General features: G+C 50.8%; 1 protein-coding gene across 1 annotated transcript in view; it reads right to left on the reverse strand.

The window, feature by feature from the left end:
- Positions 1-25,060, reverse strand: part of ARHGAP36 (Rho GTPase activating protein 36) — a gene marked incomplete in the record, with an annotated part of 89,955 nt that overhangs the window by 19,881 nt on the left and 45,014 nt on the right. The window contains 3 exon segments of the mRNA XM_034782071.1: positions 11,531-11,681; positions 17,965-18,020; positions 20,744-20,939. Coding sequence (XP_034637962.1) covers positions 11,531-11,681; positions 17,965-18,020; positions 20,744-20,939 — 403 coding nt within the window.

Genomic DNA, 25,060 nt, shown 5'->3' on the forward strand with positions numbered 1-25,060 from the left:
CCCGCGCGGGGGGGGGGGGGGGGGGGGGGGGGGGGGGGGGGGGGGGGGGGGGGGGGGGGGGGGCGGGGCCGGGGCCCCGTGGAGTGTCCTCCATTTGGAGGCACAAAATATGGTAACCCTACCAGATACCAAAAGCCAGTGTACATGCATACAAGTCACACTGCCTCTGCCCAACTCCTGTTTGCAGAGTGACTCCAACATCCCCCGCTCTCACATTTCCCCCAGCCAGACAGTCTCCCTGCATTGTCCAGGACTCTCCTGGAAGTAATTAGGTTTGCTGCTCCTTTAATGAGACAGAAACAGCAGCTTGTAATCTTGAGTCATGACTGTCACTTCAGTTCAATCAAAGCACTGACTTGTCTTTGGTAAGAAGTCAAACATTTAATCAATGGAGAGTGGATTTAAGTGAGTTCAAATATAGGGGATAAGGATCGAAAGGGTTACAAACAAACAGAAGTAAAAATACACTTTCTAATGGCTCAGCCCCAGTGTAGCAAGCTACAGTCTTTGTTCCAGGTGGTTTCCTCACCAATCTTCCCTTTCCAGCCATGGCTGAGTAGCTCTTAGGCTCCCCAGAGTGCAAGGTGCTGGTTTTCCTGGTCTCCTTGGGTGGAGGATAACGGAGGAGTTCTCTGCCTCTCTCGGTAGAGCCCAATAAACCTTTGAGAAGTCTCTTTCTCCAAGTTCATTGACGCTGCTTCCAGAGGCAGGCAGGCTTCTTGGGGGTGCAGTCCCCATCCCCCACTGAGTTCGTTAAGTGATGCCTTTCTTTCACTTGCATTTTTTTTGGCTTTGTTTACCTGAAATGAACATGTGCTTTCCTTTGTCTTTTGTTCCACCTTGCTCAATTTCCATGGGAGATGCATACAAGCTGGACCCTTATTCCTTTGTCTGGAAAGAACCTGTTTATCAACTCCCCAATGACCTGCCTGCTTTAAACACACTTTAGTCATTAATTGCAGCACAGCTGTGTAATCTGTTGTGGGTTGACCGTACATACATCCCACAAGAACATTAATGAGCCAGGAGTGATTAGTTTTCCAATGACATGTTACATGACACCTTTTAGAGATTTGTTGGCATGCTTTCATCTGTGAGAGACGGTGGGAATTGCAGCCTATGATGTAGATGGTATTTTAGAAACAGATTATAGCAATAGTGAGTTGGGGTACACTGAGCAGGTCAGGCCAGCTGCAGCTTACTGCTAGACACCAGGGAGTCCCTTACCTTCTGGCAGAGGGAGGCTCTTACAGTCACAGGAAGACTTTCAGACACCATATTCCGCAGTCCCTACCTGACTCCCAGTGTAACTTACAGCAGCCTCAGGGCTGCTGTAGCTACCACTCTACTTCCTGTGGCCTGCCTGCGGGCCCTGGGAAGCAGAGAGTACTAGTAGCACAGAGCACTCTGGTCACACCCTGACATTGGCGTAGTCCCCATCCTGTGCTGGGGGCTGGGAGAAGGGTTCGGGGAGGATCCTCAGTGTGAAGAAGGCTGTTTCTCCCACTCCAGAGGCTCTTGCACTGCCAAAATTGAATGGCAAGGCTTTAGGAGGAGTGAGTCATGCCCCCATGTGGATGGGCTCGAAGTGAAGGTACATGTGCAGCAGCAGAGCTGGAGCAATGCCCTAGCAATCAAAGACACGCGACTGACAGTAACTGCAGGTTATAACCTCCCAGGGAAGACGGAATGACTGAACTTGGAGCAAAATGTCACCAGAGTGTAAGCAAAACCATTTTGCTGCAGTAGCCGCAGCAGTAGGATGTGTGCAGCACTAAAGGTGAGGCAAGGCTCTGATCAGTGCAGAGCAGCCTTCACCCACAGAGCAGGGTGACAGTAAGAGCTGAGAATCAGTGTGCGAGTATTTCTACCTCCAGATGCCCAGTTGCTCCACCCTGCCAGCGCGGTGCTTCAGTCCCATGCGGACCAATGGGAGGGGAGCAATAGGGCATGTGCCCAGAACTGGGGAGGGTGTGTTTGTGGGAAATTAGGGAAATAAGGGATTGTGGGTCCCTGTTAAAAGGGGCAGGTTGTCTGCAATGTGTGCCCCAGAGAGGGCTGAGGTAAAGGGAATGTTGATTGGAGCTGGTTTTAGAATTCAGAATTTCTATTCCACGGGAAATTCTACATTTCAAAAAGGCTTTTGTTCCAAATAGAACAAAAACTAGAAATCTCTATGTTTCCCGAGGAACAGATATTCCTGGAAGATGTCTTGTGAAAAACCCAAAATGTTGCACTTCAATTATTCCAAACAAAATTCAGCACCTGGTTGCCCCAACTCTGGGAGATGCTCTGGGCTGCCCCTAGGGAGTTGCAGACCACCTAGGAGCCCTTGGAATGAGGGGAAGACTGAAGAGTCCCCTGCCATGGAGCAGGGACCTAGAAGTCTGAGAGTCCCAGCTTGAGCTCCCAGTATTGCCAAGGCTTCCAGGCACCTGGCTGCAGGGCTCCCCATCTTGTGCTGGGCCCTCAGCACTTCCAGGCTCCCTGCCATGGAGTGGAGAACCTAGAAGCCCCAAAAGCCCCTGGGAACTCCAGCTGGGACTCTCCAGGCTTCTAGATTCCTTGCTACATGGGATGGGATTCTCCAGGTTGCCTCACTAATCAGGGGACTCCCGGGATGCTCTGACCTCCTGCAAGTACACGGGCTTCCACATGGGAGAGGGACTCTCTACATGTGTCTAGAGGGGGTTGGTAACTGTCGCGGAGTGTGGGGGACTCAGGGCCCTGTACCCCCGGTTTCCTGTGATTCACCGTGACTCTCAGCCAGCCAGTAAAGTGGAAGGTTTATTGGATAACAGGAACACAGTCTACAGCAGAGCTTGTAGATACAACCAGGACCCCTCAATCAAGTCCTCTTGGGGAGTGCAGGGAGCTTAGACCCCAACTTGGGTTCCCTGCATTGCACCTCCCAGCCCAAAACTGAAAACTCCCCAAAATCACTCCAGCAGCTCTCTCCCCCCTCCCCTCTGCTCCTCCTCTCCTCTGTTCAGTCTCCCGGGCAGAAGGTGTCACTTCTCCCACCCCCCTTCCTGGCTCAGGTTACAGCTCAGGTAGCTCAATGTAACTCCCAGGCTGCATTCCCAGGTCAAATCCGCCCTGCTCCGTCACACCCCTCCCCCCTTCGACACTGAACTGAGCGGGGTCACTCTGACCAATGACCTGGGGAAGTTCAGGGCCCCATCTCCGGGATAACGCATCTGCTATCAGGTTGTCACTTCCCTTCACATGGACCAAATCCATGTCATAATCCTGCAGGAGCAGGCTCCACCTCAGGAGCTTGGCGTTGGCTCCTTTCATCTGGTGCAGCCAGGTCAGGGGAGAGTAGTCAGTGTGCACAGTGAAGTGTTGCCCAAAGAGATATGGCTCTAGTTTCTTGAGGACCCACACCATGGCCAGGCATTCCTTCTCGATGGCTGTGTAGTTCTGCTTCTGGGGTAGCAACTTCTTGCTCAGGTACACGATGGGGTGTCTCTCCCCCTTTTCATCCTCCTGCATTAAACCGCCCCCAGTCTCATATCTGAGGCGTCGGTGAACACCATAAAGGGCTTGTCAAAGTCTGGGTTTGCCAGAACTGGGCCACTGACCAGAGCCTCCTTCAGCGTCTGGAGCACTTCCTGGCACTCCTCGGTCCAGACCACCTTATCTGGCTTCCCCTTCTTGTACAGCTCAGTGATGGGGCCAGCTATGGCACTAAAGTGGGGCACGAACCTTCAGTAGTATCCCGCCATCCCAATAAAGGCCTGGACCTGCTTTTTGGTTTGGGGAGCAGGCCAGTCTCTGATCACCTCCACTTCGGCTAGTTCTGGCTTTAGGCAGCCGCTCCCCACCCGGTGACCTAGGTAGGATACTTCCGCTATCCCCACCTTGCACTTCTCAGCTTTTATGGTCAGCCCAGCCTCCTGGAGTCGGTCCAGCACTTGTCTAACCTGGGACACATGGTCCTCCCAGGTCTGGCTAAAGACGCAGTCATCAATATATGCCACAGCAAAACTCTCCATCCCCCTCAGTAGCTGATCCACCAGGTGCTGGAAGGTGGCTGGCATGCCCTTGAGGTCAAAAGGCAGGGTCAGGAACTCATAGAGCCCCAGAGGGGTGGTAAAGGCCAATTTCAGCCTGGCATCCTCATCTAGCGGCACTTGCCAGTAGCCCTTTGTAAGATCCTTGGTGGTAAGGTACCGAGCGCCTCCCAGCTTGTCTAGGAGCTCATCAGGCCTGGGCATGGTGTAGGCATCGGCTACAGTGATGGCATTGAGCTTCCGATAGTCCACACAGAACCAGATCGACCCGTCCTTTTTGGGGACCAGCACCACCAGCGAGGCCCAAGGGCTGGAAGATGGCTGGATCACCCCCAAAGCCAGCATGTCATTGACCTCTCGTTCCAGGTCCTGAGCAGTTTTCCCTGTGACTCGGAAGGGGGTGCATTTTATAGGTGGGTGCGATCCTGTCTGCACCCGGTGGACAGTCAGATTAATGCGTCCAGGCTGGTTGGAAAACAGCTGTCGGTACAGATGCAGCACCCCTCTGATCTCAGCTTCCTGGGTAGGGGTTAGCCGATCAGAGAGGGGAATTGTTTCCAGGGGGGAACCAGCTCTTGTCCCAGGGAATAGATCTACTAAAGGGTCATCTCCCTGCTCCTCCCAGTGCCCACACACGGCCAACACCACATCCCCCCGTCATAATATGGCTTCATCATATTCACATGGTACACCCAGTGGTGGTGCGCCCGGTTTGACAGCTCCACCACATAGTTTACCTCATTTAGTTGCTTGACAACCTTGAAGGGCCCTTCCCATGCAGCCTGGAGTTTGTTCTTCCTCACAGGGATGAGGACCATCACCTGATCCCCGGTGGCGAAGGTGCAGGTCCGCGCTGTGCGGTCATACCAGACCTTCTGCTTCCTCTGGGCTCGGGCCAGATTCTCCCTGGCCAGGCCCATGAGCTCGGCAAGTCTTTCCCAGAAGGTCAGGACATACTCTACCACTGACTCTCCAGCAAGAGTGGCCTTCCCCTCCCATTCGTCTCTCATCAGGTCCAGGGGCCCCCTTACCCGCCTTCCATATAACAGTTCGAAAGCTGAAAACCCGGTAGACTCCTGGGGTACCTCCCTGTACGCGAACAGCAGGTGAGATAAGTACTTGTCCCAGTCCTGCGGGTGCTGGTTCATAAATGTTTTTAGCATCATCTTTAGTGTCCCGTTGAACCTCTCCACCAGCCCCTTGGATTGGGGGTGATACGCTGAGGCCCAGTTGTGCCGGACCCCGCATTTCTCCCACAAGCACCGGAGTAGGGCCGACATGAAGTTGGACCCTTGATCTGTTAAGACTTCCTTGGGAAACCCCACTCGGCTGAAAATGGTCAGCAGCACATCTGCCACAGTGTCCGCTTCGATGGACAATAAGGGCACTGCCTCGGGGTAGCAGGTGGTGAAATCTACCACCACCAGAATGTATTTCTTTCCTGACCGGGTCGTCTTGCTGAGAGGTCCCATTATGTCCATAGCCACCTTCTGGAAAGGCTCCTCTATGATGGGCAAAGGCCTCAACGCTGTTTTCCCCTTGTCTCGGGCCTTCACCACCCTCTGACTGGGGTCACAGGATCGGCAGTACTGTCGGACGTTGGTAAAGACCCCAGGCCAGTAAAAGTTCTGTAGCAGCCTCTGCCTGGTGCGCCGGATTCCCTGGTGCCCTGCGAGAGGGATGTCATGGGCCAGGTACAGTAGCTTGTGGCAAAACTTCTGGGGAACCACCAGCTGCCTCCTGATCCCCCATGACTCCACTTCCCCTGGGGGAGCCCATTCTCGGTACTGGAACCCCTTCTCCCACAGCCTCTTCCCATGGTCTGTACTGCCCTGAGGTCTGCCAGGTCCCTTATCTTCCACAAGGAGGGATATTTCTGCAACTCGGCCTGGAACTCAGCAGCTGGGGTAGGGCTGGGCTCTCTCTCGCCATCTGGGTCCGAGGCCACAGCCCCCTGAGCCGTGTCCCTGGGCACTCCCTCCCCACCAGGTTAGGGTCCTGCGCCTCGGGCAAGGTATCCTCCCCAAGGTCAGGGTGCAGTGCCCCTCGCCGGCTTTGACTACGGGTCACGACCAGGGCACCCGGAGGGTCGCTTGGCCAGTCCTCCAGGTCCCCCCCACCATCAACACCTCAGTGGGCAAATGGTGGTGCACCCCCACATCCTTGGGGCCCTCCTTGGCCCCCCACTTCAGGTGTACCCTCGCCACAGGCACCTTGAATGGTGTCCCACCCACCCCCGTCAGGGTCAGGTAGGTGTTGGGCACCACCCGATCTGGGGCCACCACCTCGGGCTGGGCCAGCGTTACCTCTGCGCCCGTATCCCAGTATCCATTGACCTTCCTCCCATCCACCTCCAGGGGAACTAGGCACTCTCTCTGGAGGGGCAGCCCCGCACCCACCCTGTAAACCGAAAACCCTGAGTCTGGAGTATCCAGACCCCCAGAGGAGTTGGCCTGGAGCTCTCCTCCCTCCTTAGCAGGTGGTACTCTGCCAGCCCCCCTTCCCTGGGAATGCTGCCTCTCGCCCTGCTGGGTCTCTACCCAGTCAACCCTCTGTGGGCTCTGTCTGCTCAGTCTGTCCCTGAGCCTGGGGCACTGGGCCCGTATGTGGCCTCTCTGGCCACAGTGATAGCAGCCCAGGTCCTGTGGGTCCCCTCAAGTGGGTCGGATGGCCCTGACGCTGGATGTTCCCCTTTGGTGGGGGTTTTCCCCGCTGGGAGGTCCCATGGTAACTCTCTCTCTGCGTTGTGATGGGCCTGTTCCTTTGGGACTCCTCCCTGTTATCCCCTGCCCGACTGTTCACAAACTTGTCGGCCAACTGGCCTGCGTGCTGCGGGTTCTCTGGCTTTTGGTCCATCAACCATTGCCTCAGGTCGGATGGGCACTGCTCATACATGTGCTCCAGTACGAATAGGTCAAGCTGGTCCTCTTTATTTTGCGCCCCAGATGTCCACTTGCGGGCATACCCCTGTGCCCGGTTGGCTAATTGTAGGTATGTGACCTCACGGGTTTTACGCTGACTCCGGAACCTTTGCTGGTACATCTCAGGGGTCAGCCCAAATTCGCGGAGCAGGGCCTTTTTGAACAGTTCGTAGTCCCCTGTCTCTGCCCCTTTCAGTCGGCTGTACACCTCCCTGGCTGTGGAGTCCAGTGAGAGGATGAAAAACTGGAGCCTGTCTGCAGGGTCAATTTGGAGTAGCTCACAGGTATTCTCAAAGGCCGTCAGGAAGGTATCCATGTCCTCCCCCTCCTTATGCTGGGCCAGGAAGCACTTATCAAAGCTCTTTGCAGTCTTGGGTCCCCCCTCACTCACTGCAGCCAGGGCCCCACTGCTCCTCAGCCTGGCCAATTCCAGCTCATGCTGACGTTGGTCACGCTCATGCTGACGTTGTTTCTCCTTCTCTTCCCGCTCCTGCTTCAGTTCTTGCTGCCTTAACTTGAGCTCTTTCAGTCTCAGCTCCCTGTCATATTCCAGTCGCATCTGCTCCTGGGACGGGGAGCTCCGCCGGGGTCAGGGTGCCCTCGGTATTTGCTGGGCTTCCCCCAACCCCTCCCCAAGGCATAGGTAGGCAGGGTCTCGTGATGTCCTCGGCAGCAGTCTGACCCCTCCCAGCCATGTCAGGCCCCGGGGCCCACGCTGCATCTGCCGGGTGGCTTCTCTCAGGGACAGGGCTCGGTTCATCCAAGTGATCCCTCTCCTCCAGCTGGGCAATTAGCTGTTCTTTGGTGGACCTCCCAATGCGCAGCCCCCTCTGCCTGCACAGCTCCACCAGGTTGCTCTTAAGGCGTTTAGCATCCATCCTCTGCTGGCCACTTGCCGGCCTGTGCTCTCCACTTTCCACTGTTCCAGGGAAACCCCTAGTGTGCCAGCCCTTCTTCAGGTCACCACCTCTCTGCCAGGGTCAAGCTGCAGACTCCTCCGTCCTGGGACCGCTCGCTGCGATCCCCCAGGGGACGCTGTTACTGCAACAGTCCTTCTCTCTGGTCACACACTCCCAGGGATGAATTGCCCCCTGAACTGTCTATCTCTGACTCTTCAGCCCATCTGGTCCCCGTCAATCCCCCTTCGTTTTACTGCTCCCCAGTCACTTACTGCAGGAGGTGCCGTCCACGGGGTGCAGTAGATCCCACCTCTGCCACCAGTTGTCGTGGAGTGTGGGGGACTCAGGGCCCTGTACCCCTGGCTTCTTGCGATTCACCGTGACTCTCAGCCAGCCAGTAAAGCGGAAGGTTTATTGGATAACAGGAACACAGTCTACAGCAGAGCTTGTAGATACAACCAGGACCCCTCAATCAAGTCCTCTTGGGGAGTGCAGGGAGCTTAGACCCCAACTTGGGTTCCCTGCATTGCACTTCCCAGCCCAAAACTGAAAACTCCCAAAAATCACTCCAGCAGCTCTCTCCCCCCTCCCCTCTGCTCCTCCTCTCCTTTGTTCAGTCTCCCTGGGAGAAGGTGTCACTTCTCCCACCCCCCTTCCTGGCTCAGGTTACAGCTCAGGTAGCTCAATGTAACTCCCAGGCTACATTCCCAGGTCAAATCCACCCTGCTCCCTGCTCCGTCACAGTAACAGATGTCAGGAGCCTGTGCCCGGGGGCCTGCTTCTATGATGGTGTGGGGCCTGGCTCAGACAGCAGCAGCGATACTTCCAGCTCCAGGACTCCTGTATGGTTTCCAAAGGGTGGGTGGGTGGGTGAGTGGGTTGTTTGGTTGGTTAGTTTGTTTCCGTACTGCCCCCTCCCCCATACCCATTTGGCTGCTCAGATGTTTCTTTGGTGCAAATTCAACCAGGATCTATAATGGCAACACATTAGCACAACAATCATATAAGGGGGTACCTGGTGATATCATGACCTTATGACCTGGCTTAGCAGGGTTCCATACAGTGGCAAAAGAAGTGCCTCTTTCCCCTGTATTTGGGATGTAATCTGGTTAAGCTTGTTAAATTCCTGGCCAGTAAAACTAGCCTCAGTATGAGGATATGTTCCAACTGAGGAAGCAAAGAGGGGGAAAATCATTGCTAACTCCCCTGCAGATAGAAGCTGAAGACTCAGGGTACATATACATTGGAGCTGGGATATGGGATAAATTTGCAATGTGTCCGGGGTGGGACAGGGAACAACTTGGGCTAGCTGCCCAAGTACATACCCAGGTGGTCAGGTGTGATTGTAAGCAGGTGGCTGGCTCTTGCAACTGCCCATGCTGCCGTGGATACACTGCTATTTTTAGGTGCTACCTTGAGCAGACCTAGCGGGGGTACGTCAATGCAAGCTGGGAATCATACCGCCCAGCACAAAGGTAGATGTACCCTTAGCTGGAGCATGGGTGATCCTGTCCCTTCTCCATACCTCCCTGCCACAGACAACCTTTGTTGCAGTGATCAGCGTGTGGAGCAATGACTCCTCCTTCTTTAGCTATGTGATTTGGGCTATTGGTAGGGCCCTATCAAATTCGCGGTCATGAATAACACTCCATGGACCATGAAATCTGGTCTCCCCCATGAAATCTGATCTTTTGTGTGCTTTTACCCTATACTATATAGATTTCACAGGGGAGAGACTAGTGTTTCTCAAATTGGGGGTCCTGACACAAAAGGGAGTTGCAGGGAAGTCACAAGATTATTTTAGGGGAGTCGCAGTATTATCACCCTTACTTCTGCGCTGCCTTCAGATCTGCGTGGCTGGAGAGCGGCAGCTGTTGGCTGGGCACCCAGCTTTGAAGGCAGCACAGCCAGCAGCAGCGCACAAGTAAGGGTGAAAATACCAAACCATGCCACCCTTACTCCTGCGCTGCTGCCTTCTGAGCTGGGCAGCTGAAGAGTGGCGGCTGCTGACTGAGGGCCCAACTCTGCAGGCAGCAGTGCAGAAGTAAGAGTGGCAACTTCACTGCTCTGAGTTGGACCCCAAAACATCACATCCCTTTTCTACTCACTTGCTCCCTGCCTCAAGTGCAGGGACAAATTGAGAATCAAGCTCTGTGTCTCCTTAAATGCTTCTCTATTTGTATCCCCAGCTTCACAGCTCTAGCCAGGGCATGCAAACTGTGTTTCTGCACTCCTGAATTCATCCATGCACTGCTTTCTCAGGCAACTCATCTCAGATCACATTATCCTAGGATAGAGCCAGCTCCCCAGTTGCTGCACAGCCCCACAATGCTGGAGTAAAGTTCACAAAGGTTTCTCCAGATAATCGTTATCTGCTGCTGAAATGGGATGTGCTTTTGCAGTGTAATGAAATGTCCTAGAAGCATCATTACTGTTTCCTTGACGCAACCGAACGAGAGGTTGGAAAGCTTTTCTCCAGGCTTCCTGCAATGCAGCAGTTCTCAGATATATCTCACAGGCTATCAGCCAATGGGACGAGGTTTTTGGTAACTCGTTTTCCTGGCAATATTGCTACAGTAGGACATGGAGGAAGGGGATTTGAAAACCCCCTCCTCCCCATATTCATCACTTTCATCAGTATCATGCAGGCAACATCCGTACTCTACGTTTACTGTACAAAAATGCTTGGTTCCTTCAGCCATCAAAAGTCACCTCCTATCGGCTGCTCATTTACCTTGCAGCCAGCACGTTAGTTGAGATTTCCAAAGCCAGAGAGAGGAGGTGGCTGCCAAAGCCCCATTACTTCTAATGGGAACTGGTCACCCAAATACCATAGGTAGATGCTGACATCTCTTTAGCTTATTGCTCAGGACACCAGAAGATGTCAAGAAGCCACTGTAAGATTGCAGATCTGGTTGTGTACGAGCTGTATAGAGAGGGACTCTCACCTCCCTGCTTCTCGAGGAGGTGTCTCTGCATGGGGACCTCCAAATTAAAATGACCTTTAGAAATGTCATACCACACTGCAAAGCCATGTCTAATTTGCCATGCCTTGGTCTCATCCAGAACCAGTGAATAACAGGGAGTGCTGCTAGTCAGCACTGAGATGCATTGGCAAAGCCATATGGGAGTGCGAGGGCTGGAATAGCAGGATTGGGAAGGGCACGGGGGTTCCAGGACTAAAATAACATGGTCTGGGGAGAGCTGTGGCTGTGGACAGGGTTGCCAGTGACAGAGCTGTGTGGAGGAATTTGCACAAGTGCTGTCTGAATTACAGGTGCACATGATATTATTTGTCAAGTTATGGAGTTTAAAGCCAGAACGGACCATGAGTTTATCTAGCCCAGTGGTTCTCAAGCTATTTACCATTGTGGGCTGCATATGTAGCTCTCTGTTATGTGTGCCGCATCCACACAATATATACACTACCTGTATGGCCCTGAGGCTGTCACATGGGCTGCCGCTGTGTGCTGATTGGGCCGCAAGTGGCCCACGGGCTGTGGATTGAGAACCACTGATCTAGTCTGACCTATTCCAGCTACTCCTGTATTGAGCCCAGTAACTAGCCGATCACTTTAATAAGAACTACATTGATTTACAGATTTGTTCTTTAAAAAAGAAACTCAAGCGCAGCCCTTAGTCCCCAGCCTAGTGAAGTGGGTCCTGGGGTGCTGGGATTCTGGCTACTTACAGGCTGTACTGACAAAGGCTGAGTAGAGTTCCTTGGGAATCAGGGAATCAGGCATGTCCCGGAAAAACTCTTTGAGCAGAGCTGCCACATCGTGGACACAATAACTATCATCCAAGAAAACATCAAATCCCTGGTCGAATTCTTCCCGCAGCTTAAATAATGGGAAAAAGAGAAAAAGAAAGGAAAAAAACAAATAGCAATCAGTCACTCCTCCATCTAGCAGTCTGGGGCCTGTCCCCATGAAGGCTGTGGGCATGCATTTCCCACTGAAGTGAAGGGGATTGGAGTGTGTTCAGTTCACAGAATGATTAATAGATTTTAAGGTAAGAAGGCACCTTTATGATCATCTAGTTTGACTTCCTGTGTAATTCAGGCCAAAGCTGCTGGTTGGACTAGAGAATATCTTTTGGAAAGACACCCATTGTGATTTGAAGGTGACAAGTGATGGAGAAATTGCTCCAATGGTTAATTACCCCACTTAAAAATGGGCACTTTTTTCTAGTCTGATCTAATTGGCTCAATTGGATCTTGATCTGCTTTTGTCTGCTATTATTAAAGAGTGCTTTGCTGTTAGAATCTTCTCCCCATGCAGAGACTTCTAGACTATGATCAAGTCAGCTTTTAACCTTCTCTTTGATACACTAAATAGAGTGACCATTTTAAGTCACTTGCTGTAAGGCAGATTGTCCAGCCAGCAAATTATTTCTGGTTCTTTTCAGAACCCTTTCCAATTTTTTCAATATCTTTTTTTTAAACTGTGGATACAAGAACCAGATGGTTTGTCAGTGATGATCTTACACATTGACTTGCTTATGTATCCAAGGATCACGTTCAGCCTCTTAACCACAAAATTGCACAGGGAACTAATGTTCAGCTGACTATCCACCAAGACCACCAAGTCCTTTTCTGAGCCACTGCTTTCTGGGATGTAACACCCCCCCCCCCGATTCTGTAAGTGTGATGCACATTCTTTGGCACTAAATGTATGACCTTGCATTTGGCTGTATTAACATATTGAACATATTGTTCAAATGAGCCCAGTTTACCAAGCAATCCAGATCAGTCTGTACAACTGCTCTGTACCCATTTTTACCACTCCATCAATTTCTGTGTCACCTGCTAAATTTATCAGCAATGATTTTATGTTTTCTTCCGGATCACTGATAAAGATATTAAATAGTATCAGGCCAAGAACAGATCCTTGCAGGACCTCACTAGTAACATCCCCATTGAATGCTGATTCCCCATTTACAATTACTTTCTGAGATCAGTTAACCAGTTTTTAATCCACTTAACATGGGCTGCAATGATTTTGTAGGGTACTGTTTTTTTAAATATAATGTTGTGTGGCACTAACTCAAATGCCTTACTGAAGTCCAAGTATATGGTGTGAACACAATTTCCCTTATCAACCAAACTTGCCATCTCATCAAAGCACGTCAAGTTCACTTGACAAGATCTATTTTCACAGAATCATGTGGATTGCTAAAATAACAATGCTACCATTCTTTAATTCTTTACTGGTGACATCCTGTATCAGCCATTCCACTGGTTTGCCCAGGCTAACCAGCCAATAGTTATACCTGGGTCCCCAATATTCCAAGTTTTGTTAATTATCAACATTATGGCTCAAACAACTCCCCAGCCAATTCTTTTAAAACTCGTAGGTAAGATATCTGATCCTGCAGATTTAAAAATGTTTATGTTCAGTAGTAGCTGTTTAACCTCCTGTCTAGATAATGTTGGAATAGAAAATATTTGTATGAATATGACTATAAATACAGAACAGAAATATCTATAGAATACTTCCTTTTCTGCATCATTATTGACAATCTTACCTTCCCTATGTATAACATTACTAGGATTTCTTTTTTTCCTGAAGTATTTAAAGAATTCCTTTTTAATTGTCATTCATTCTATTGGCCAGACATTTTTCATTTATGATAGCAGAGGGGGGGGTCTATGTAGCAAAGGCAGAACAAATTCCAATAGCTTGAAGTTGAAGCTAGACAAATTCACAATAAGGAACATACTTTAATAATGAAGATAATTAACCACTGAAACATCTTACGTAGTGATATGGTGGATGCTCTATCACTTGAAATCTGTAAGGGTTGGATGTCTTTCTAAAAGATAGGCTCTAGCTCAACTAACAGCTATAGGCTTGATGCGGAATCACAGGTAAAATTCTCTGGGTTGTGTTATGCAGAAAGTCAAACTATAGGATCAGAGTGGTCCCTTCTAGCCTTAATATCTATGAATCAGTTCCAAGAAATATTATAATAAAGAGAGGGGTGGAAGAACATAGTAGGGGTGATGTCTCTGGCCCCAATAAATCACCTTTGGGCCATATATCAGAAGAAAGACTAGCTGGGATTCACCTTACATAGGGGAATTGCCAGCTGGTATGGAGCCAGCTACACCAACCCTTCACAGTCATAGAATCATAGAATCATAGAATATCAGAGTTGGAAGGGACCTCAAGAGGTCATCTAGTCCAACCCCCTGCTCAAAGCAGGACCAATTCCCAGCTAAATCATCCCAGCCAGGGCTTTGTCAAGCCGGGCCTTAAAAACCTCCAAGGAAGGAGACTCCACCACCTCCCTAGGTAACGCATTCCAGTGTTTCACCACCCTCCTAGTGAAATAGTTTTTCCTGATATCCAACCTGGACCTCCCCCACTGCAACTTGAGACCATTGCTCCTTGTTCTGTCATCTGCCACCACTGAGAACAGCCGAGCTCCATCCTCTTTGGAACCCCCCTTCAGGTAGTTGAAGGCTGCTATCAAATCCCCCCTCATTCTTCTCTTCTGGAGACTAAACAATCCCAGTTCTCTCAGCCTCTCCTCATAAGTCATGTGCTCCAGACCCCTAATCATTTTTGTTGCCCTCCGCTGGACTCTTTCCAATTTTTCCACATCCTTCTTGTAGTGTGGGGCCCAAAACTGGACACAGTATTCCAGATGAGGCCTCACCAATGTCGAATAAAGGGGAACGATCACGTTCCTCGATCTGCTGGCAATGCCCCTACTTATACAGCCCAAAATGCCGTTAGCCTTCTTGGCAACAAGAGCACACTGTTGACTCATATCCAGCTTCTCGTCCACTGTGACCCCTAGGTCCTTTTCAGCAGAACTGCTACCTAGCCATTCGGTCCCTAGTCTGTAGCAGTGCATGGGATTCTTCCGTCCTAAGTGCAGGACTCTGCACTTGTCCTTGTTGAACCTCATCAGGTTTTTTTCTGCCCAATCCTCTAATTTGTCTAGGTCCCTCTGTATCCGATCCCTACCCTCTAGTGTATCTACCACGCCTCCTAGTTTAGTGTCATCTGCAAACTTGCTGAGAGTGCAGTCCACACCATCCTCCAGATCATTAATAAAGATATTAAACAAAACCGGCCCCAGGACCGACCCTTGGGGCACTCCACTTGAAACCGGCTGCCAACTAGACATGGAGCCATTGATCACTACCCGTTGAGCCCGACGATCTAGCCAGCTTTCTATCCACCTTACAGTCCATTCATCCAGCCCATACTTCTTTAACTTGGTGGCAAGAATACTGTGGGAGACCGTATCAAAAGCTTTGCTAAAGTCAAGAAATAACACATCCACTGCTTTCCCCTCATCCACAGAGCCAGTTATCTCATCATAGAAGGCAATTAGGTTAGTCAGGCATGACTTCCCCTTCGTGAATCCATGCTGACTGTTCCTGATCACTTTCCTCTCCTCTAAATGTTTCATAATTGATTCCTTGAGGACCTGCTCCATGATTTTTCCAGGGACTGAGGTGAGGCTGACTGGCCTGTAGTTCCCCGGATCCTCCTTCTTCCCTTTTTTAAAGATGGGCACTACATTAGCCTTTTTCCAGTCATCTGGGACCTCCCCCGATCGCCATGAGTTTTCAAAAATAATGGCTAATGGCTCTGCAATCTCACCCGCCAACTCTTTTAGCACCCTCGGATGCAGCGCATCCGGCCCCATGGACTTGTGCACGTCCAGTTTTTCTAAATAGTCCCGAACCACTTCTTTCTCCACAGAGGGTTGGTCACCTTCTCCCCATGCTGTACTGCCCAGTGCAGCAATCTGGGAGCTGACCTTGTGCGTGAAGACAGAGGCAAAAAAATCATTGAGTACATTAGCTTTTTCCACATCCTCTGTCACTAGGTTGCCTCCCTCATTCAGTAAGGGGCCCACACTTTCCTTGATTTTCTTCTTGTTGCTAACATACCTGAAGAAACCCTTCTTGTTACTCTTAACATCTCTTGCTAACTGCAACTCCAAGTGTGATTTGGCCTTCCTGATTTCACTCCTGCACGCCTGAGCAATATTTTTATACTCCTCCCTGGTCATTTGTCCAATCTTCCACTTCTTATAAGCCTCTTTTTTGCATTTAAGATCAGCAAGGATTTCACTGTTTAGCCAAGCTGGTCGCCTGCCATATTTACTATTCTTTCTACACATCGGGATGGTTTGTTCCTGCAACCTCAATAAGGATTCTTTAAAATACAGCCAGCTCTCCTGGACCCCTTTGCCCTTCATGTTATTCTCCCAGGGGATCCTGCCCATCTGTTCCCTGAGGGAGTCAAAGTCTGCTTTTCTGAAGTCCAGGGTCCGTATTCTGCTGCTCTCCTTTCTTCCTTGTGTCAGGATCCTGAACTCGACCATCTCATGGTCACTGCCTCCCAGGTTCCCATCCACTTTTGCTTCCCCTACTAGTTCTTCCCTGTTTGTGAGCAGCAGGTCAAGAAAAGCTTTGCCCCTAGTTGGTTCCTCCAGCACTTGCACCAGGAAATTGTCCCCTACACTTTCCAAAAATTTCCTGGATTGCCTGTGCACCGCTGTATTGCTCTCCCAGCAGATATCAGGGTGATTAAAGTCTCCCATGAGAACCAGGGCCTGTGATCTAGCAATTTCTGCTAGTTGCCAGAAGAAAGCCTCGTCCACCTCATCCCCCTGGTCTGGTGGTCTATAGCAGACTCCAACCACAACATCACCCTTGTTGCTCCCACTTCTCAACTTTATCCAGAGACTCTCAGGTTTTTCTGCAGTATCATACCGGAGCTCTGAGCAGTCATACTCCTCTCTTACATACAACGCAACTCCCCCACCTTTTCTGCCCTGCCTGTCCTTCCTGAACAGTTTATATCCATCCATGACAGTACTCCAGTCATGTGAGTTGTCCCACCAAGTCTCTGTTATTCCAATCACATCATAGTTCCCTGACTGTGCCAGGACTTCCAGTTCTCCCTGCTTGTTTCCCAGGCTTCTTGCATTTGTGTATAGGCACTTAAGATAACTCAATGATCGTCCCTCTTTCTCAGCATGAGACAGGAGTCCTCCCCTCTTGCGCTCTCCTGCTTGTGCTTCCTCCCAGGATCCCATTTCCCCACTTACCTCAGGGCTTTGGTCTCCTTCCCCCGGTGAACCTAGTTTAAAGCCCTCCTCACTATCACACCCAGAGTAGAGGGCATGATGGAGGCATGGCCACAGCACATAGCAATCCAGTTGTTATGAGCCAAAGTAAGTTAGAGTAGCCCCAAGGCAGCTCTAAGTTATGGCAAGGGCCAAATCATCCCCCAGTTGCCTCCAGGATAGCTCAGCTGGACCCAAGGATCTAGGCCTGTGTTTCCCTCTGAGTCCTTGTCACTGGTTTCCTAGGTCCAGCCTCTGCACTGCGTTTTCTGCTCCTGCAGGACTATGTCAATATAATTTTAGACTCCGGTATTCCAAGCCCTACTTTATTTATTCTCTACCCCTCACACATACTCTGGCTTCCTTCTCCTCCACTTTCTGATCTTCTCAAGTGTCTAAGCTTTAGTCTCGTCTCCTCCCTTCATTGTCTTGTACTCATCCCTCCTTCCCTGGGCCATACCCCATTTTCTTCCTCTCTCCTTCCCATGCTCTCACCCATACCCCGTTTTCTCTCCCCCCCACTCCTCACTCCATTCTCTCTTCCTTCTCCACATACTTCTCATGGGCACTGGGCACAGAGACTGTAGGGGCAGTTGCCCTGGATACACAGGAGACAGACTCACTCCAGCCTCTTACTCTGTTTCCTATATTGTGTTTTCTTTTCTCTCCTTGCCTGCCTCTTCCCAACTGCCTCCCAGCACCATCCATGCGGATTTTTAACTTGCCTGTGTGGTAGAGAAGAGATAGAGTATAACTGGCTCAGGGAAGCATTTTCTAGCCCTGGCAGATCCTTCAGGGGGACTCCTGATCCTGCCACATGGGGAGACCATTTTTTTTGCTGAGCACACAAGCCAGAATAAAATGTGTTACAGCACATGGGGCTTACAGCTCAGGATACAGCCACATTTAAATCTGGTTCTTATTATAGAGTAGGCAAGTCTGTGTTCCCATCTCCCATTCTCCCTCTAGGTTCCTGTGGCACCTGTCACCTATACAGATTGTTTGGTGAGTTGGGCACTTTACCTGCTGAACTCTTTTCTTAGAGCTTCCGACACGGAAAATGCCCACAGTCTGGAGTCCTGAAAGAAAAATAGGTTTGTAAACAGCTCTGTATTCAAATGAATTTCTTTACTTGTCCACAGCCCTTATTGGTCTGTGCCATGTGGAACACTGGGCTCTTTACCTTTAGCTACAAGGGAAGACATTGCTTCACTCTGTTAACTCATGAAGAGTCAGTAAATGAAAGGCTTCTCCCTGTGCTGTCCTACAATCTGCCACCTCCATGTCACCCCATCCTTCGTCCCCAGGGTATCATCTGCAATTAATTAACCACTCCCTGAATCTCCTGGGTCCCTGGCCTCCAGACTGTGCTACTTCCTCTATTATCTGAGTGCCAGGGGTGGCACTGCCCAGACTCAAACTGAGTTTGGGGACAAAGATTGGTTTTGAGAGTAGCTCTAGAGTTGTCTTCGGCTGGTGGAACTGAAGCTATGTCTACATTACAGGCGTTAGAGTCACAGAGCTACAGTTCTGCAGCTGTGCTACTGTAGCACAATAGTGTAGATGTTTCCTACAGTGACAGAAGAGGGTTTTCCATCAATATAAGTAATCCACCTCTCTGAGCAGCAGTAGCCAGGTTGACCTGGCTGCATCTACACCAGAGTCTAAGTTGTCTTACTACGGAGCTATGGGGTGTGACATTTTCACACCCCTGAGCAGATGTAACTAGGTTGATGTAATTTTTAACACCTGAGCTGTGTTGCAAAGGTGACTTGACAGAGCTTTGAAAATTGGGAGTTAGTGACTCAGTTTCTCTTGGCTATGCAAGTGAGACCAAATGTACCCCCGTATTCACACCTACACACTATTGTAATAATGTTTGTATAAGTTATGCCTCGTAAGGTATTATCTGAAAACCCATAATTTGCTGCTCTGTATTGTCCTGCTAAAATATGTGTGGCAACATGGTATGTAAAGCTATACAATTCACCCGTATAGTGAAATTGCATAAGTTCCAAACCCCATAGTCCTGCCCAAACAGAGGCTGGCAAACAGGTCTGTCCTAAACAAAGGAATGTGTGCTCTGCTTAAATTGCATTTAAGCCATAAACAGAACCATCAAGCAGCAAGGAAAGACAAAGGAAGTTCAAACAGGTGAAAAAAACAGCAGGGAACATCCTTCTACATCAACTCTTTGACTCCTGGTTCTCAGCTGGAAATGTTTGTCAAGAGAGGAACTGAAACTATAAACGGGAGAAACAAACACAACAAGACATCCCCTCCCTGCCCTGAAGCGACAAAGGAAGCAGCTGTTGGACTCTGAGGGAGAGGTCCTGATCTAGAGTTTGGTCAGTAAGACTGCCAAAAGCATGTGGTGAGAAAACTTTGCTTTGATTCTAATGTAGTTAAAAGCGACAAAGAGTCCTGTGGCACCTTATAGACTAACAGACATATTAGTCTATAAGATGCCACAGGACTCTGTCACTTTTTACAGATCCAGGCTAACACGGCTACCCCTCTGATAATGTAGTTAAGTTAGGTATTAATAAATGTCTTATCTTTATTTTTCTTGTAGCCATTTCTGACTTTTATGCCTCCTATATGCCTACTTGTACTCACTTAAAATCTCTCTCTTTGTAGTTAATAAACTTGTTTTATTGTTTTATCTAATCCACTGTGTTTAAACTGAAGTGTCTGGGCATCTCCACTTGCGGTGACAAGTTGTGTGTATATTATTCTCTTAAAGAACATAAGAACGGCCATACTGGGTCAGACCAACAGTGACCAATGCCAGGTGCCCCAGAGGGAGTGAACTAACAGGTAATGATCAAGTGATCTCTCTCCTGCCATCCATCTCCACTGTCTAACAAACAGAGGCTAGGGACACCATTCCTTACCTATCCTGGCTAATAGCCATTAATGGACTTAACCTCCAAGTTAAGGAATAACAGATTTAATATTAACAGATTTAATATAACTTGTCCTGTCCAAGAGAGGGTTGGGCAGTACAGGACATACATTTCTATGGGAAAAAATCTAAGACTGGGGGTGTGTTGGGGACACCCTGCAGTATAACCAAGGCTGGTGAGAGCCAGAGTGTAACCCAGTGTGGCTGGCAGGCTGCCGTTACCCACAGACACTCAGGTGTGGCTTGCACGATGGAGGCTGTTTGTGAGGGACCCAGATGTGAGCTACTTCAACAAGACATTGTAAGGCACCCCAGGGTTGCAGGGCAGGGGTGACACGGCTGCTCATTAGTCTAGACTGTACCCTGGAATGTCACAAAATGTCTCCTGTTGATCAATGAATGCAGAAATCTTGGGGGCTAGAGAAACCTCAAACAGCATCAGAGACTCAGGAAAGGTCTTGGTTTGGATCCAAGAAAGGGGTGAAGATTTGTAGGGCGACTCTGAGCCAGTTTGTCCATCCCTAAGGGAGGTTCTTATGGGCCTTGGAGTTGGAGAGGCTCTGTCTCCTCCCCACTTCTAGCAGGGGTATGGATAGAGGGATTTAAATGGGAGAAAAATGAGATTCATAAGAATAAAAAGGTGGAATCCTCACCAAGCCTTGCCTAGGATTCTCTGCAGGCCTGAGCTGCACCCACCTTGAGAGGCAAAAGGGAAGGCTAGCCCACAGGATAGAGCTTCTTGGCTATAAGCAAGCAAACCAAAGCTCAGAAGGTAAGAACCAGGCCTATTCCCTGAGCTCACTGGGGGTTTGTTGCTGATTTCAGGGGGCCTAACGTGATGTCATTTCATTATTCTCGAGGAATCCCTTTGGTTAGAGGGAAAAGCTTCTTTACCGTATGCCTCAATGTGCTGGCAACATCTGTCCACAACACGCGGGACCTGCCTGTAGATGGGATTGAGGCTCAACATCTTGTTCCTCTCCAAGGTTCTCCTGAGATCCAGCTCATTGGGATGTGACAGCTGCAGAGCTTCCAGCAGCCTGGAGGTGTTGTCACCCAAATCGGTGATGGAGTCCACAGACACTCCCCCCTGAAATCAGACACAGAGGTGACAAGGTGCCCGGAGCCCTCAGTTCATAAGCCCCTGTTGCCCTCACAAATCCCAGAACCTCGGCGCTAAAATGAACCCCCACAAGACTCCATACACTGGCCAACAAAATACAGAGGCCAGGTATGGGCCACCCCAGGGTGAGCAAGGGAAGTGAGAAGCTAGAGGGAGCTTTCCCATCCCAGCCACTCTGAGTACAAGCCCATCCAGCCCCTGGGTACATATTTGGGTGGCTAGCCAGTGCTGCTGCAGCCACGCTGCTATTTTCAGTGTGCTAGTTCGAACACAGCTAGCATGTGTCCGTCTATCCACACTGAACACACGCTGCCAGTGGCTGTGCAGACAAACCCTTGTTTATACACACTGCCACTGCTGGAATTCCCCCTTCTATACACACCCCTACTGCTGCCAGAGCTGCTAGTGCCTCAGTCTAAATTCCAAGCAAACTCCAGCAAAACTCCTGTTCAGAGTGAAATTTCCCATGGAGCCAAGAGTCACTTCCCCCTTACCCTACCCCTGCTCTGCCTTTCCCAGTTGGCTGGAGTATCTTCTGGAGAGGCTCAATGGCCTGGAGTCCTTGTGGGGGCTGCTGGCTGATGCTGGCTCCCATATCCCCCCATTTTAATTTTCCAGGGTGACGACAAGGTAATAGTTTCTCCCTCTGCCCCAGACCCATAGAAGCCCCAACAGGTCTGCCTGCCCTTGCCCACCCCCATGCAGCAGCAGCAGGAGGATCAGAAAATGCCTTTCTAGGCTGGGTGCTACCCCCTGGAGGCCCATCTCCATCATAATGGGCTTGAGGCACCAGCCAACTTGTTGACACACTGGCTTCGTCAGGAGCAGGGACAGCAGGAAAGTGGCTAGTTACCAGATTCATCCGATATATTAAGTGATCTCCTGGTAGTACAATGTGCTGGATTTAGTTATTCACATTACAGTAGTGCCTAGACAGCCTGACCAAGATCAGGCCAGGGTCCAGGATCATAGAATATCATCGTTGGAAGGGACCTCAGGAGGTCATCTAGTCCAACCCCCTGCTCAAAGCAGGACCAATCCCCAGACAGATTTTTACTCCAGATCCCTAAATGGCCCCCTCAAGGATTGAACTCACAACCCTGGGTTTAGCAGGCCACTGAGTTATCCCTCCCTCCCTCTGCAGTTCTGGAGCAGCCAAACATACGAAAGGTCCCGGGGCTCCATTTACTTTTGCAGAGAATTTCAAAATGTTTGGTTTTGGCTCCCAATCAGAACAAAACCAAAGAGATCAGCATCCTGCATGGAACAGAACATGCTTCCTCTGCCCAACTGTACTCCCCTGTCTCAGCCCAGCAGAGTGGGCAGAAAAGCTTGCACCTCCACAACAGGCGGAATGAATCCTTGTCCTCCTCGGCCTGGTGACCACCTCTGACACCACTGACCATGCTCTTCTGATTGAAATCTCATCTTCCCTCGGCTTGCGGGGCTCCGTGCTCTCATGTGGCCCCTCCAGCCTCTCCAATCGCTTCTCAACATGTTGTCCAGGGGACGCTCCTCACAGCCCTCAGAGCTTGGGTCCCCTGCTCTTCTCCTTCTGCATTTTATCTCTGGGTAATCTCATCAGCAAACACTAATTCAGCTGCCATTGCTGTACTGATAGTGCACAGATCTACCTCTCTACTCCAGACCTGTTTGTGTCTGTCCAAACTGCACTCTCAGCCTGTTTCTCTGACACCTCCTCGTGGACATCCAGCCATCGGTTCAAGCTCAGCTGGTCAGAACAGACCCCGTAATCTTGCTCTCTGAGTCCTTCCCTGTTGCTCGTCTCCCAACACCACCATCCTTCTCGTCACTCAGGCCCATATCCTGGGTGTCATTTTTGACTTGGCCCCCTGTCAAGATCCTCGCATCCAAGCCATAGCTAAAACTTACCAGTGCTTTCTGCAGTTCTCAGAGCCACCTTTCCTCTCCATCCACAGCTAAAACCCCTGTCCAGACCTTCATCATCTTGTGTCTCGATCACTGAAACATCCTCTTCTCTGGCTTCCGTAAATCCAGCCTCCATTCAAAATGCTATTGCAAAGATCTAGCATGTCACTTTCCATATCACCCCTCTCTTTGCATGGCCTACTCTCACCCACCTGTCTTTGCTCAGATCTGACCAAAAGATTGACTCCCCCATCACTGGCCCATGATGCCAGCTTCCATCGCCCTCATGTTACATTTTCAAAGAAGCACCTTCATGCATTCTCCCATGCTGAACAGGTTTGTGCCAGTTTCCTTCTCCTCCCTCGTCTGTATCTTGAGTGACCAGACAGCAAGTGTGAAAAATCAGGACGGGGGTGGGGGGTAATAGGAGCCTATATAAGAAAAAGACCCAAAAATCAGGACTGTCCCTATAAAATCTGGACATCTGGTCACCCTACTTGTAACCCCGACAAGGCTGGGCCCAGGATTCCTGGGGGGCTCAACCCCCAACCCTGCTGTGGTCAACTAGGACAAGGACTAGGATGTCCCCACTGCAGGGTGCTCTTTCCGCACTGGACACTTCCCTGACCCACTGATCATTTCATACAATTGAAGCAAATACAAGTTATTTAATCAACAATTAATTTAAAAAAGAATAAGGAAAAATGGGAAAGATTAAAGGAAAAAACACATCACCCCGCTCTGTGGCAGGGAACATTACAAACAGTGTCTCTGGAATGTCAGGGCTGTTCACAGTCTGTTCCTTGTAGGTCCCAGGCCTCCTTCTCAGGCCCTGGCTGTGCTGCAGAGACGCTGCAGTTTGGACACACGCTCTGGTGGTGGCCACACACCTCCGGGCTTTGGGTGGTGGGACCCTTCTTCCCAGTGTCAGCCCCCCCGTTGGGTTAAGCTCCCCTTCCCCGTCTGGCCTGCAAGGACCCTTGGCTGGGGGTGTCTTTCTGTGCTAGGCCCTTTGCCCAGGATCCCTCCTTGGCTGGTCCCAGTTGCTCACCGCACCCAGCTTCAGACTGCTCCAGCTCCAGCCCCAGCTCCACTGTTCTAGCTCCGGCTCCACTCTGCCTCAGCACTGATGCTGCTGCTCTGCCGCCAGCCCCCTGTGCTGCTTCTCTGGCCCCTCTGGCTCTGTGGCTGCAGCTCTGCTCCCAGCACAGGATCTGCTCTCCCTGGGCTGTGTCTCTGGCTATGTGGCTGCAGCCCTGCTCCCAGCACAGGATCTGCTCTCTGGGCTGCTTCTGTGACTCTGCTCCCAGCTCTAGGGTAAACAGATCACCACACTGAAATATCAGGACACGTTGGGGTGCCGTCAGCCCCACCCACAGTCCACCCTCGCGCCTCCCAGGCTCCGTCCCCACTTTGCCCCAGGTCCCGCCCCCTTCCCGCACCCTTACTCATCCCCGGCCTGAAGCTGGCTTGCTGCGTCCCTCCTCAGTCCCCCCACCCACCACTCACCTCCCCGCCCACTTGCTCACCCGCCGCTCACCTCCTCACCGCCCCGCCTGCCACTCACCCCTCCGGCGCCGACTTCCCCTCTGATGGGTGGGTGCTCACCCACCCCCTGCCTCTTCCTGCCCCTGCACCGCCCTCGCCCCGCCCCCATTCCATCCCCTTCCCCCAAGTCCCTGCCCTGTCTCTTCTCCGCCTCCTCCCCTGAGTGCACCATGTCCCCGCTCCTCCCCCGCCCTCCTGGAAAGTGCCAAGCACCGCCAAACAGCTGTTAGGTGGCAGGAAGCGCTGGAGGGAGGGAGAAGCGGGGACGTGGCGCACTGGGGAGGAGGGGGAAAAGGAGGCGAGGGGGGGGGGAGCTTGGCTGCAATTTTCCCCTGTGGGTGCTCCAGCCCCAGAGCACCCACAGGGTCAGCGTCTCCCTCCCACTCGCCTCCTTACCTGAATATCGGGACAAATGGCATCCCGATTGTACGTTGATCGGGATTCATAGATTCTAGGACTGGAAGGGACCTCGAGAGGTCATCGAGTCCAGTCCCCTGCCCGCATGGCAGGACCAAATACTGTCTAGACCATCCCTGATAGACATTTATCTAACCTACTCTTAAATATCTCCAGAGATGGAGATTCCACAACCTCCCTAGGCAACTTATTCCAGTGTTTAACCACCCTGACAGTTAGGAACTTTTTCCTAA

This window comes from Trachemys scripta, chromosome 9, assembly GCF_013100865.1.
Source record: "Trachemys scripta elegans isolate TJP31775 chromosome 9, CAS_Tse_1.0, whole genome shotgun sequence".
Classification (NCBI taxonomy): domain Eukaryota; kingdom Metazoa; phylum Chordata; order Testudines; family Emydidae; genus Trachemys; species Trachemys scripta.